Source organism: Sceloporus undulatus, chromosome 4 (genome assembly GCF_019175285.1).
Source record: "Sceloporus undulatus isolate JIND9_A2432 ecotype Alabama chromosome 4, SceUnd_v1.1, whole genome shotgun sequence".
NCBI lineage: Eukaryota > Metazoa > Chordata > Lepidosauria > Squamata > Phrynosomatidae > Sceloporus > Sceloporus undulatus.
The window spans coordinates 82,254,774-82,266,691 of record NC_056525.1 but is presented as its reverse complement, the minus strand read 5'-3'; the positions used below and the strand labels follow the sequence as shown (position 1 = coordinate 82,266,691).

General features: G+C 42.5%; 1 protein-coding gene across 1 annotated transcript; it reads left to right on the top strand.

The window, feature by feature from the left end:
- Positions 1–2,820: 2,820 nt before the first annotated feature.
- On the top strand, positions 2,821–6,713 carry MAGOH (mago homolog, exon junction complex subunit). The gene is made up of 5 exons (XM_042466231.1): positions 2,821–2,980; positions 3,980–4,038; positions 4,249–4,359; positions 5,000–5,082; positions 6,483–6,713. The coding sequence occupies exons 1-5, from the start codon at positions 2,866–2,868 to the stop codon at positions 6,580–6,582; spliced, it is 468 nt and encodes a 155-aa protein (XP_042322165.1). The 5' UTR covers positions 2,821–2,865; the 3' UTR covers positions 6,583–6,713.
- Positions 6,714–11,918: the final 5,205 nt, after the last annotated feature.

Sequence of the window (11,918 nt, the reverse complement as noted above, 5' to 3'; positions counted from 1 at the left end):
CAAAGCACAACAAACTACCATTCCCAGAATTTCATAATGTTGAGCCATGGCAGTTAAAGTGGTATCAAACCGGATTATTTCTGTTGTGCGGGTGCAGCCTAAGTAACAGCTTGCCCCCCCCCTTTTTTTTCACACACAAAGCCAGCAGCCACATTAGGCAAAGGAGGTCTGTTCAGTGTGTAGAGAGTGCTTGTAGCACCTTTAAGACTAACAGAAAGAAACTGGCAGCCAACGTCTGTCTTTCAGTTAGTGTCAAAGGTACTACAAGATCTCTCTGCATACTGATTCTACAGACTAACACGGCTGTATCTTGGAGGTCTGTTCAGTTGGTGAAGGGGGCACAAGGAGGAGGATGAACCCAGGCCCTTCCCATTAGCGAGTGTAGTGGAGTCTCCTTCCTTAGAGGTCTTCAAACAGAGGCTGGATGGCCATTTGTCGGGGATGCTTTGATTGTGATTTCCTGCATGGCAGGGGGTTGGACTGGATGGCCCTTGTGGTCTCTTCCAACTCTACGATTCTATTATTCTATGATAAGGAATTGTGATAGGGTCCTGCTTCTGATTATTAATAACCTTATTCACTGATGGAAAGGGGCTGGAAATATCATCTTTCATTTATCCTCTAGAACAGAGAATGGCATATTTGCCCAGTGTAGAGTGCTGATGGACACTGTTGATGAAGGATGGCATATATCACATAAATGGACATAAATCAGACATTAGGAGTGGAAATACACAAAACAGGCATCCATAGCAAGTACATTTCTATACCGCTTATCAGTACACTTAAGCACTCCCTAAGGGGTTTACAAAGCTAATATGGGTACTCATTTTAGTGAGTTTAGAAGGATACCAGGCTGAGTTGACCCTGAACCCCTAGCTGGTATTGAATTCATAACGTTGTTGTTTGGGAGTGAGAGGCTGCATTAATCGGACCTTAGCAATAGGAATACGAAAAAGCCAGTTACAGAACACTTCGACCTTCCTGGCCGTTTCATCTCTGATCTCAGAACAAAAGTCCTAGAACAAAAAACAAACAACAACAACAAAGTCAGGAAAGAGAAATAGCCCAATTGGAATATGTCCACAAACTCCAATCGACTGGGTTTAATAGAGACAATGGCTTCCTGGAATACTACACATACTGTAACACTAGTTAACACTCCACCCTCATGAGGGCTCTCTTGGCCAGTTCATCACATCTTTCTGGTTCCCAGGTGGCATCACACTACATTTCAATAAATCCCTCCACAATTCATGTGCTTGCCTACTTGGCTTTAGGGAACATCCTTCCTCCTGCCTTTCCCCTTACAACCCGTCACCATACCATATGTTTTGCATTTCTGTTTCTATTCAGACATACATCCTGCTTATCCCTAGCTGTAATCCACAGTTCCCAGGCACTTCACTCCATGCATCTGGTGAAACAGACTTAATTCTATGAAAGTATATGCTACCAACTTCTTTCTCTCAGTCTCAAAGGTGCTACAAGATCCCTTTGCATACTGATCCAGTATCCATAGGCCATGTTTCCCCCGTCCTCACATCATCCTGTATGGACAACGCAGACCAATAACCCCAGGCCAGAATCAGCCAGTGCAGATGCTGATCTGATGGTCTCACACTGATCCCAACCTTTAGTGTGGGCAAAAGCCCTGTCTGTTTGCCATGGGGTTTTTATAGAATCACAGTGACAGCCGGCACACAGCCTCACATGCCCCTTACCTGCCATCGCCATTGCATCTTCCTGAAGGCCCTCGTCGCAGCCTGTGATGTCAGATGGGGGCACCTAGCCATGTGGGTGCATTTCCACCCTTACAGCTGTGACAGGAGCCTTCAGGGAAGATGTAATGGCTAATCCGAGGCCTTGCCATTCAGCAACTGAACAGTACACAGATGAACATGGAAATCACTCCTCCCAACCTGGAGTCACACAGTGTGTGTGTGTGTGTGTGTGTGTGTGTGTGTGTGTATATATATATATAAATACCCCACTCTCTTCCATGCCAGTGTTCTCTGAAGATGCCAGCCACAGATACTGGCTCAACGTCAGGAATAAACTCTTCTAGAACATGGCCACATAACTCAAAAAACCCACAACAAGCCAATCAATGAAGTGTTCGTGGAGTGGGTTCCTTTGATGCTGGGTGCTGCCATGGGGTTTTCCAGTAAAGGGGGATGTTTGCCCTCTCTGAGGCTGAGAGAGTGTGACCTGCCCAAGGCCACACTGGGGTTCCGTGGCTGAGCAAGGAGGATTCGAACCCGGGTTTCTCCTTTCCCACTTTCCAAATGCATCTGAGGAAGGAGGCTGAAGAGTCTACAAAAACTCATGCTGTTTTGTGTCTTGTGTGCCTTCAACCCTTATGGCAACCCTAAGGCAAACCTATCATGGGGTTTTCTTGGCAAGGTTTGTTCAGAGGTTTGCCACTGCCTCCCCCTGAGGAGGCTGAGAGAGTGTGACTTGCCCAAGGTCACCCAGTGGCTTTCATGGCCGAGCTGGGACTCGAACCCTGGTCTCCAGAGTCTTAGTCCAAGGCTCAAACCACTAGGCCACGCTGCCTCCCTCATGCCGCCAACTGCTTTGATGGAGAGTCCCTGCCTGGCGGCGGGGTTGGGCTGGGCGGCGCTTGCGCTCTCTCTCTTCCAGCTCTACGATTCTATCTATGATCCCACGAGTTTCAAAAGTGCTGCAAGGTCCCTTCGCGTCAGGGTTGGCGTGTTACTCTACTCCTTTTCATACATCTACGTCCCTTTCCATTCGCGCTCTCGCGAGAGAAAGAAGGACCCGGTAGAGAAAGTCGAGCCAGGCCCCTTCGCGGCGCTCTCGTGTGACGCGGGTCCGTGACGCTCGTGCCGCCCGCGGTGCATGCTGGGGGCTGAGTGGCGGGCGGCCATGGCGAGCGACTTCTACCTGCGCTACTACGTCGGGCACAAGGGCAAGTTCGGGCACGAGTTCCTCGAGTTCGAGTTCCGGCCCGACGGTGAGTCCCCGGGGCTGCCCCTTCTCCGCGGGGAGCCAAGCGGCTTGGCGGGGGATAAGGGGGAGCCCCGGGTGGCCCTTCCCTTGGGCAGAAGCAGGAGGAGGAGGAGGAGGAGGAGGAGATGGTGGCATTCTGGGAATGGCACCTCAGCAGACAAAACACTGTGGCCAGGAAGAGACTGCGTTGCAAGGCTGTGTCTATGTGATATTATGTTATATGTAGTTATAGTTAACAACAACAACAACAACAAGGGGAAGCTATCGTGGGGCTTCCTTGGCAAGTTTCTGCAGAGGAGGGTTTGCCATTGCCATCCCCTGAAGCTGAGAGAGTGTGGGTTTCCATGGCCAAACCAGGATTTGAACCCTGGTCTTCCAGGGTCCTAGCACACCATGCTCCCACCTCCATATATATATATATATGGTTTGGAAAATGTATCACAAAATGCAGTGGCTCCCCAAGGGTTGGCATCACCCACTGCAGCAACGCAGGGTGCCTTCAACCCCCGTCCCACCACTGACCTCTTGCCATGGATCTGCACTGCAGAAAGAGTGCATTTTGACTCCTCTTTGCATTGCGTAGGAATCCTGGGGTTTGTAGTTTTCCTAGGTATAACTGTAGTGCTACATAGAAAAAGAAGGCGATGAAGCAGGACTTAAAAGCAGGCAGCTTAAAAGAACTTCAGTAATGCCCTTTCCTCTGGCTTGGGCTTAATCCCATTTACCTGGTTGACCACTGCTTGCTTCCTGGGACAAAAGATAAAGACTGCCTGGCACCCAGCTAAATGGTTTGGGAGGGAAGAGCTGCCAGAAGAACAAAAAATGAACCCCATAGCATAACGCTTTGTGAGCTACAATTTCTTCATCTGATGCATTTGACAAAGTCTACAAAACATTTGTGCCAAATCAAACCTGTTTGCCTTTATGATGGAAAGAAGGTGGTGAAAAGTCCCAAAATCTATACTGCCTTGCTGCTTTAAGTAATTCTAAATATTTTCAACAGGTAAACTGAGATACGCAAACAACAGCAATTATAAAAATGATGTCATGATTAGAAAAGAGGTGAGTTGCCTGTCTTAAAGTATCCATATCTATGAACGTCCTGTATGCTTTTTTATATATAAAAGACGTTTTCATGGCAGTTCACAATTTTGCCCAGTACATGTTTCCACCATTATCCTGAATTGCTCCCATGGATGGTTAATGTTCTGCTTCCTCATGAATTTTATTTATACCAGTTTGTTTGTTTTTAAACGTTTTACACGGTTTTAGGCCTACGTGCACAAGAGTGTGATGGAAGAACTGAAGAGGATAATCGATGACAGTGAAATTACAAAAGAAGATGATGCCTTATGGCCTCCACCTGACAGAGTTGGTCGGCAGGTTAGCAAGCTCAATATAATACAAGTTTTAAGTTTACTGGCTATGTATATCTGTGTCTGTATTTACAACACTTAATCTGTAAGAAGCAACCTTGGATGGAAGAATGTGATATATTCATCACTGCTTCCAAACCACAGCTGTCTTGCACCAGAATGAGCAGAAGATGTGATGGAAGGATTTACTGCACTTTTCTACCTATGGATCTCAGCTTTTTTGAAACTCTTCCTGCCTCTAGTTGTGAGAAATGGATTTGCCATCATTAGATGTGTAAAATGGATAGCTTGTGATGTAACACTGAAAAAGCTGGTTGGGCACACAGTTGAAAATAGTTTTCCACCGCATCTCTTTGCAGCCCATATGAAGGGCACCAACACCTAATCCTAAACTCCTATTGCAAACTGGATTAATGGGTTATGAATGTCCTACAGTATAATGACTAAACACTGTTTAGTTGCTATAATTTCTTTAAACAATTGGCTGAGTATCTTAGATCCAAGTTTGATAGCAAGAATGTATTATTCTAGGCATGGAAAATGTTGTAGCAGGTATCGCCTGAGGTTAAATGGGCTCATGAGAGATGTGAAATTGCCATAATCCTATTGATCGTCACATCAGTAATATATATTTTTTCTTTTTTTAGGAGCTTGAAATTGTAATTGGTGATGAACACATATCCTTTACTACATCAAAAATTGGTTCTCTTATTGATGTAAATCAGTCCAAGTAAGTGTTCTATGAAGAATTATTTTATGGTTTATTGACTGGATAGTTTGAGCAGTAAAAGGCTCCTTTTGAAGGACATTTTTAACTGTATTTACTAAGTTAGGGCTGTCAAGAATGTTGATATTTTTGGAAGATAACACATCCTCACATAAAATTGGGCATTCTGAATATATATTTGCAGCCCTAACACTGCCTGATAGACAGAAGAATGTATCCAAATGAATATGCTTATGATGTGTTTGATCCTATGCTTGTCTCATAGCATCCCTGATTAAGATTCTGTAATGAGAGCAGAGACAAAGTTTTTATTAATCATTTAGTCTATGGCCCCATACAGACAGGCCAAAATAAAGCTGCTTTGGGTCACTTTGGAGGTATGCTGTTTGAATGATGCATGTATCCTAAGAGACCAGAAGCCACACCAAAGCCACGATCCAGCCCTAAGGACTGGAGTACAGCTTTGGCACAGCTTCCGGACTCTTAGGATGCATGCATCATTTAAACAGCATACCTCCACAGTGACCTGAAGCAGCTTTATTTTGGCAGTCTATATGGGGCCTATGACAGTGATGGTGAACCTTTTCGAGGCCGAGTGCCCAAACTGCAATCCAAAACCCACTTATTTATTGCAAAGTGCCATGTCCCTCTGGCTTTCTAGTAACAAACTCTGGCAAACTCTGTGCTGGGGCGACGGCACATGTGCCCACAGAGAGGGTTCTGAGTGCCACCTCTGGCACACGTGCCATAGGTTCGCCATCACTGGTCTATGATAATACAAACAAGAATGCAGTAGAAGGGGTTTGAGAGGCAGGTGGGATGAGCAGTGCAGTTCGGTTTCGGCTGCCTTACCTAAGAAATCTAGAAATTCTGCAAAACTAATCTGCTCTTTAGTTGGAAACAAAAATTGTCATATCACATTATTTGGATAAGAATTTAATTAAATATGAAGATGAGCAGATTGAGGTTGTCTCAGCCACAGCATTTTATTTCATAATGCATTGATTGTCTTGTCCCGTGGACAAGCAGAATCTTATATGAAACACCATCCTGATAAAGCAGGGGTGGAAAGCATCAAACTCTGGGGCCCAAGTTTTCACCTTCAAGGCCCACTATTGTCTACAATAGGCCCAGATTTTTTTTTAAGTCCTAGAAGTCTATTTCTGGTTTTGTGTTGTTGGCTTTAAAGGGGAGTTGTGGGCCCTGTTCTCATAATTCCATACTGTTTTTCCCCTTGTGTATAAATAAAAAGACAGGTCAAATAAGTCTTGCAGTGCTTCCAAAGTATGCTTGAAGTTTTATGCAGCTGGAAGATTCTCATACTACTGTTGTTATACATGTCATACAGATATTTTTTAGATTCTGACTTTAAATATTTAATCTCTTTTCCTATTTTATTTTAGGGATCCAGAAGGTCTAAGGGTGTTCTACTACCTTGTCCAGGACCTCAAGTGTCTAGTCTTCAGTCTAATTGGATTACACTTTAAGATTAAGCCAATTTAAATTGTATGGATTGAGTTTGTACTGTAAAGTTTCTTTGGGTGGGATCACTTTCATTCCTTATCTCTCATGTATGAGTTTTGTGTATGTCAGTTTTTTTACAGAGTAAATCTAATAAATGCTGTGACACTTTCTTTTTATTTAGAAAGTTTTTGTATTCGAGACTTTAATCTTTCTGAGGATGGGGCATGCTGATTTTTTAAAATTAAGAGTACCAGTCGGCCCTTCTTATACACGGATTTTTTATACACGGATTTAAGCATACACGGTTTGAAAATGTTCCAAAAAAGTATAAATTAACCTTGATTTTCCATTTTTTCTAAGGGACACCATTTTGCTATGTCATTATATTTAATGGGACTTGAGCATACACGGATTTTGTTATACACGGGGGATCTTGGAACCAAACCCCAGTGTATAACAAGGGTCCACTGTATCTTAATTTCTGCTGGTCAGTAACACCATCACACTCAACACTGCAACAGCATGTGTGTCGTAAACCATTGCATTAGTTGGGGTGAGAAGAAAAGTACTTTCTTAAAGTAAATTTAATCAGGGTTAGACAACTGGCATCCACACTTGATAATTAGGCACCATCACATTTATACATGGAAAAGATGACAAGTTTATTTTAGTAAATTGTATCTTGGTGTTTCTTTGTTGCTTTGGAATGCTGTGGTCAAGAGCTGAGGTACTAGCATGTTTGCACTTTACAACGTGATGGCTAACAATTGTGCTGCATGGCCCAGAGGCAGGTAATACTTGCATATTCTAAAATTAGCTCTCAGATGTTTGGAGGCAATACAGTAGCAGCATACTATACTACTGGTCTGCTGTCTATGCTCACATTTGTATTTCATACACAACTAAGTAAGCTGGTTATCACTGAATAATCCCTAAACAAAAATTGTTAGTCTTTCTTTCATGGGTGCTATTTTTTAATCTTGGGTGTCAGGATACAGACACAGTAAAAGAAGAGACCCTCCAAGCAGCTATGGAATTCTCTTCTTGGATAAGATAAACAGCTTCCCAAGCCTATCGAATCAAATGAGTGCTTAGACCTGGTTAAAACAGAACTGGCTGCCCATAAAGTTATCCCCTGTTTTATTTGTATTTGCCCATCTACATATAGTATAGTAGAGGCTACTTACTGTAGTAATGGCTCTCAGCAGGATTGCATAAGTGAGCATATATGGTGACAGTATTATGAAAAAAATGGGGGAGGTTGGGAGAGACAGGGCAGTTGGCCATACGTAAATATTTTAAGAAGGCACCATGGAGCTGTGCCTATATAGCATATTGTGGAAATAAAATATTTTCTGTGATATTCCACTTGTGTAAAAATTATATGAAGTTAATGAAATAGCAAAGTGTTGCAGTAGGATGAGAAAAGCCTAGCCTGATTATGGCTTTTGCAATATAAAATCTCATTTACTTTTCATAAAATTACCAAACAATTGGCCCCCAGCTTTCATTTCTAGCATTGTCACTTAAAGCAGGAGTTGGTATGTTCCGGAGGTACCTTTTTTTTGGTCCTCCAGAGCTTTAGAGCCCACAACACACCATCACAGCTGCCATTTTGGTCAACTAAAAATAACACTGCATGAGTCCTGGATTCCTTTTGGGCCTTTCCAGGGTAGGAGTGGTCCTGCTGACTTGATTTTCTTATTACCTTTCTTCACCCTCCAGTTCTCACATCTGTACATGGTGATGGGAAATACGATGTCTTGAACAATCTTCACTTTAGTGTTCAGTTGTCTATCATTGCACTTTAAGATCTTGCCTTGTTCCTTCATAGCTGCCCTTCCTAGTCCTAATCTGATTTCTAGACTACAATTTCCGTTCTGATGAAGGATTGATCCAAGGTACGGGAAGTCTTTAATGATTTCAGCTTCTTCATCACCTATCACTTAGAATAGCATTTGTTAACACTTTTAAACTAAATGACTCCTTGCAATCGCTGGCCAGACTGAGTCCGCATGTGTTGTCTTTATAGAGGACAGTTTTCCATTTGAAGATAACCCTCTGAAGGTATACTCCAAAAAGCCTTGCCAATCCAAGTCTGAATTAAAGATAAATTTAAGATATGATATGGGAAAAGGGGCTTTAAATACCAAAATATACCAGATCCTGTTTCGTCTTGGAAGGTAAGCTGGGTCAGCCCTAGTTAGTCCTTGGATGGGAAACTGCCAATGAATACCAGGTGCTATAGGTTCTATTTCACAAGACTGAACTGGCAAAGCCACCTCTTGAACATTACTTGCCTAAGAAAGCCTTATTAAATTAATGGGGCAGCCATAAATTGACAAGTGATGGGAAGGCATGCACAAACAGACACAGTCAGGGAACTTGAATTTGCCCACCCACAGTTAGAACCCAAATAGCAATCTCAGCAGGCACAGAAGCCGCCTTTCCCACTATTCAGCATATACAAAATTCTAAAATTTCATCTGTATATACTAGCATATGAAGGTTTATGAAAACTCATTTTTGGTGATGCATGTCTTCTTTTCTGGTGAATCTTAAGTGGCAGCTGTGAGGTTTTCCACTTATCCCCACCTCTGCCACCACATGAGAGGGCTTCCATTAATCCCACTGCTGCCATCAACTGAGGACCTCCTCCTGTCCCACTATTGTGGCATAAAGTGTAGGGACCTTTTAGGCGCCCTCCTGTGCAACACTTCATTTATATTATCTCTCCACTGAATGTCATCTCTCTGTATTAACTGCTGCCACCACAGACACTGAACTGAGGCTTTCCAACAGGTAGCATTCTTGGAGTTCAAGTATTTATTAAACAGAAATTGAACATAACATCGCAGATTATATTCCCGAAATACATCTCTTAATCTCTCATATTCTAATTGAGGATGCATCTACACTGTAGAAATAATACAGTTTGACACTACTCTACTCCTGCAGTTTCATCCTATTGAATCCTGGGATTTGTAGTTTTACAAGGTCTTTAGTCTTCTCTACTGATGAGTGCTCTTGCCTCCCAAAACTATAAATGCCAGGATTCTGTAGAAGGGAGCCATGGCAGTTGAAGTGATATCAAACTAACCACTCAGACTCTTAAAACACAATCTAACCAACTCCTAACCCTAACCTTGACAGACCCTGTCATACACCAGCAAAGTGACCAGGCATCCTCCTTTTCCAGGACATGCCCTCCATTTCCACCTTCTGTCCAGTAGGAATTCAAAGATGTTTGCCATTTTCAGCATGACTAAGTAGCAAGAATTTCTATGAGTATTCTTAGCTTTTATTTCATCATGCTCTCCATTTTTCTCGAAGGTCCATCAATTTGGCAGAGCCTTGTTCCCCTTTGTCGTTATGACATTTGGTCACACCAGCATTTTCTTTTAATTCCCTAAAATCCAGCCAATCCCAGTTCATCCCAACACACCATTCCTTCACCCTCTCCTTATTAGATCTATTGTAATTTGCATGCAGGGGATGCGGTATCTTAGTGGTTAAGACACCAATTCTGATGAAGAGAAGATAGGAAGGTTCGCAGTTCGAGGCCCAAGTGTTGCATGACGGGGTGAGCTCCCACCACTAGTCCCAGCTTCTGCCAATCTAGCAGTTCAAAAGCATGTAAAAGTGCAAGTAGATAAATAGGTACCACTTTGGTGGGATGGTAACAGTGTTCTGGGCAGACATGCTGACCACATGACCATAGACTTTGGCTTAGTAATGGAGATAAGCACCGCCCCTACAGTTGATCACGACTAGACATTCACGTCAAGGGGCTACCTTTACTTTTAGCTTGCATGCAAAACCATAATACCCTGAGAGGAAGGAGACTCCATCCTCCATAACTGCCATCCGCTGGCCTGAGATGGAGTTCACCAGGCAGGTCCAGCTCCATCATGGCTAGCCTGGAAGAAGGAAGAGTCCTCCCTCCAACCCATCTGCCTTGGTCCAGGCCTCAGAGGGAGAGAAAAACCACTGGACCTCATCCCCTTTCCCTCCACCATTCCCTTCTTTTGTTTCGTGTCTTTTAGATTGTAAGCCTGAGGGCAGGGAACTGTCTGATTAAAAATAATAATTGTAAGCCGCCCTGAGAGCCATTAGGGCTGATGGGCGGGATATAAATACCTAAATAAATAAATAAAATAATAAATAATAATACCTTAATTTATCTAATAAAATGCAACACCTGCCCTAAAAACCAGGTCCATAACACCACAGCCACCTCATGCTCAGAAAACATGTAGGGGTAGCTGTGTTGGCCATTTAACAAATACAAACAAAAATCCAGCAGTGATACCTTTATTGGCCAATTGAAATGCACAATATACTTATTGTTGCAAGCTTTTGAAGCTCCATGAGCTTCTTCATCAGGCAAGATGTTACAAAATAAATCGGAGAAGAAGAAGAAAAAACAATTGGAGATGTTAGTCAGATGCCTACATGTTATTTCCATGTTGCCAATTTCCGGGGAAATTCTGCTCTGGACCCCAGAACAAACTCCAGCTCCCTGAATTCCATAGCCTTGAGCCAGAAAAGAGTTAAAGTGGTGCCATACCATGTTATTTCTCCAGTGTAGATGCAGCCTTAGGCAAACATATCATTTCTCAACCAGATTTCTTCAGAGGAGGTTTGCCATTTCACAGGTGTCCAGATGTCCTAACTGCAAAGGAGGACAAGGCACTGCAAAATGTAGGACATGACCAAATAAAAGCTCAAAACAGATCAAATCCATGCATCATAGTCATGCTCAAACTGGAGGACATTTTGAATTTCTTCCTCCTGGACATAAGGTGCACATGTAGGACCTGTTCTGGAAAACAAAGACAGGCCAAATACAAAGATAAAATTGGTACAATATACCACGTATGGTAGCAATGTGTAAACATCAAAATATATTGGTTAAATATACATAAAACAATGCAAGAAACCTTAAAAATAAACATTCCTTTTTTACCAGAATTGTTTCTACTAAACATCATGGTGTTGACACTAACTAAATGGACTCACAACCAGATTAGTGTAATTTTATACATGTTTTCGGCGGCACGAATGGCTTATGCCAAAAATTGAAAGTCAAAGGCAGTACCATCGATAGAAAAATGGAAGCGAAGGGTACATGATCTGTTAATAATGGATAGACTGGCAATGTATATCGCAAGGAAAACAAAGCAAGAATTTGAGGGAAAATGGGAAATGGTACAAAAATGTGGTATCAGAGCGGGTAAAATACAATATACAATGTATGGTATTAAATTACAACAGTAGATTCATAGTTTGTTAAAGGCATTTACTTACTCATGATAGGAAACAACTATGAACTGTTAGATAAGATTTATTACGTTAATAATGTCAGATCTAAT

Excerpts from the sequence above, each read along its gene's own strand:
- MAGOH (XM_042466231.1), top strand. The coding sequence starts at position 2,866 with ATGCTGGGGGCTGAGTGGCGGGCGGCCATGGCGAGCGACTTCTACCTG. Across the intron at positions 2,981-3,979 it reads GTTCGAGTTCCGGCCCGACG|GTAAACTGAGATACGCAAAC; the intron begins GTGAGTCCCCGG and ends TATTTTCAACAG. Across the intron at positions 5,083-6,482 it reads ATTGATGTAAATCAGTCCAA|GGATCCAGAAGGTCTAAGGG; the intron begins GTAAGTGTTCTA and ends ATTTTATTTTAG.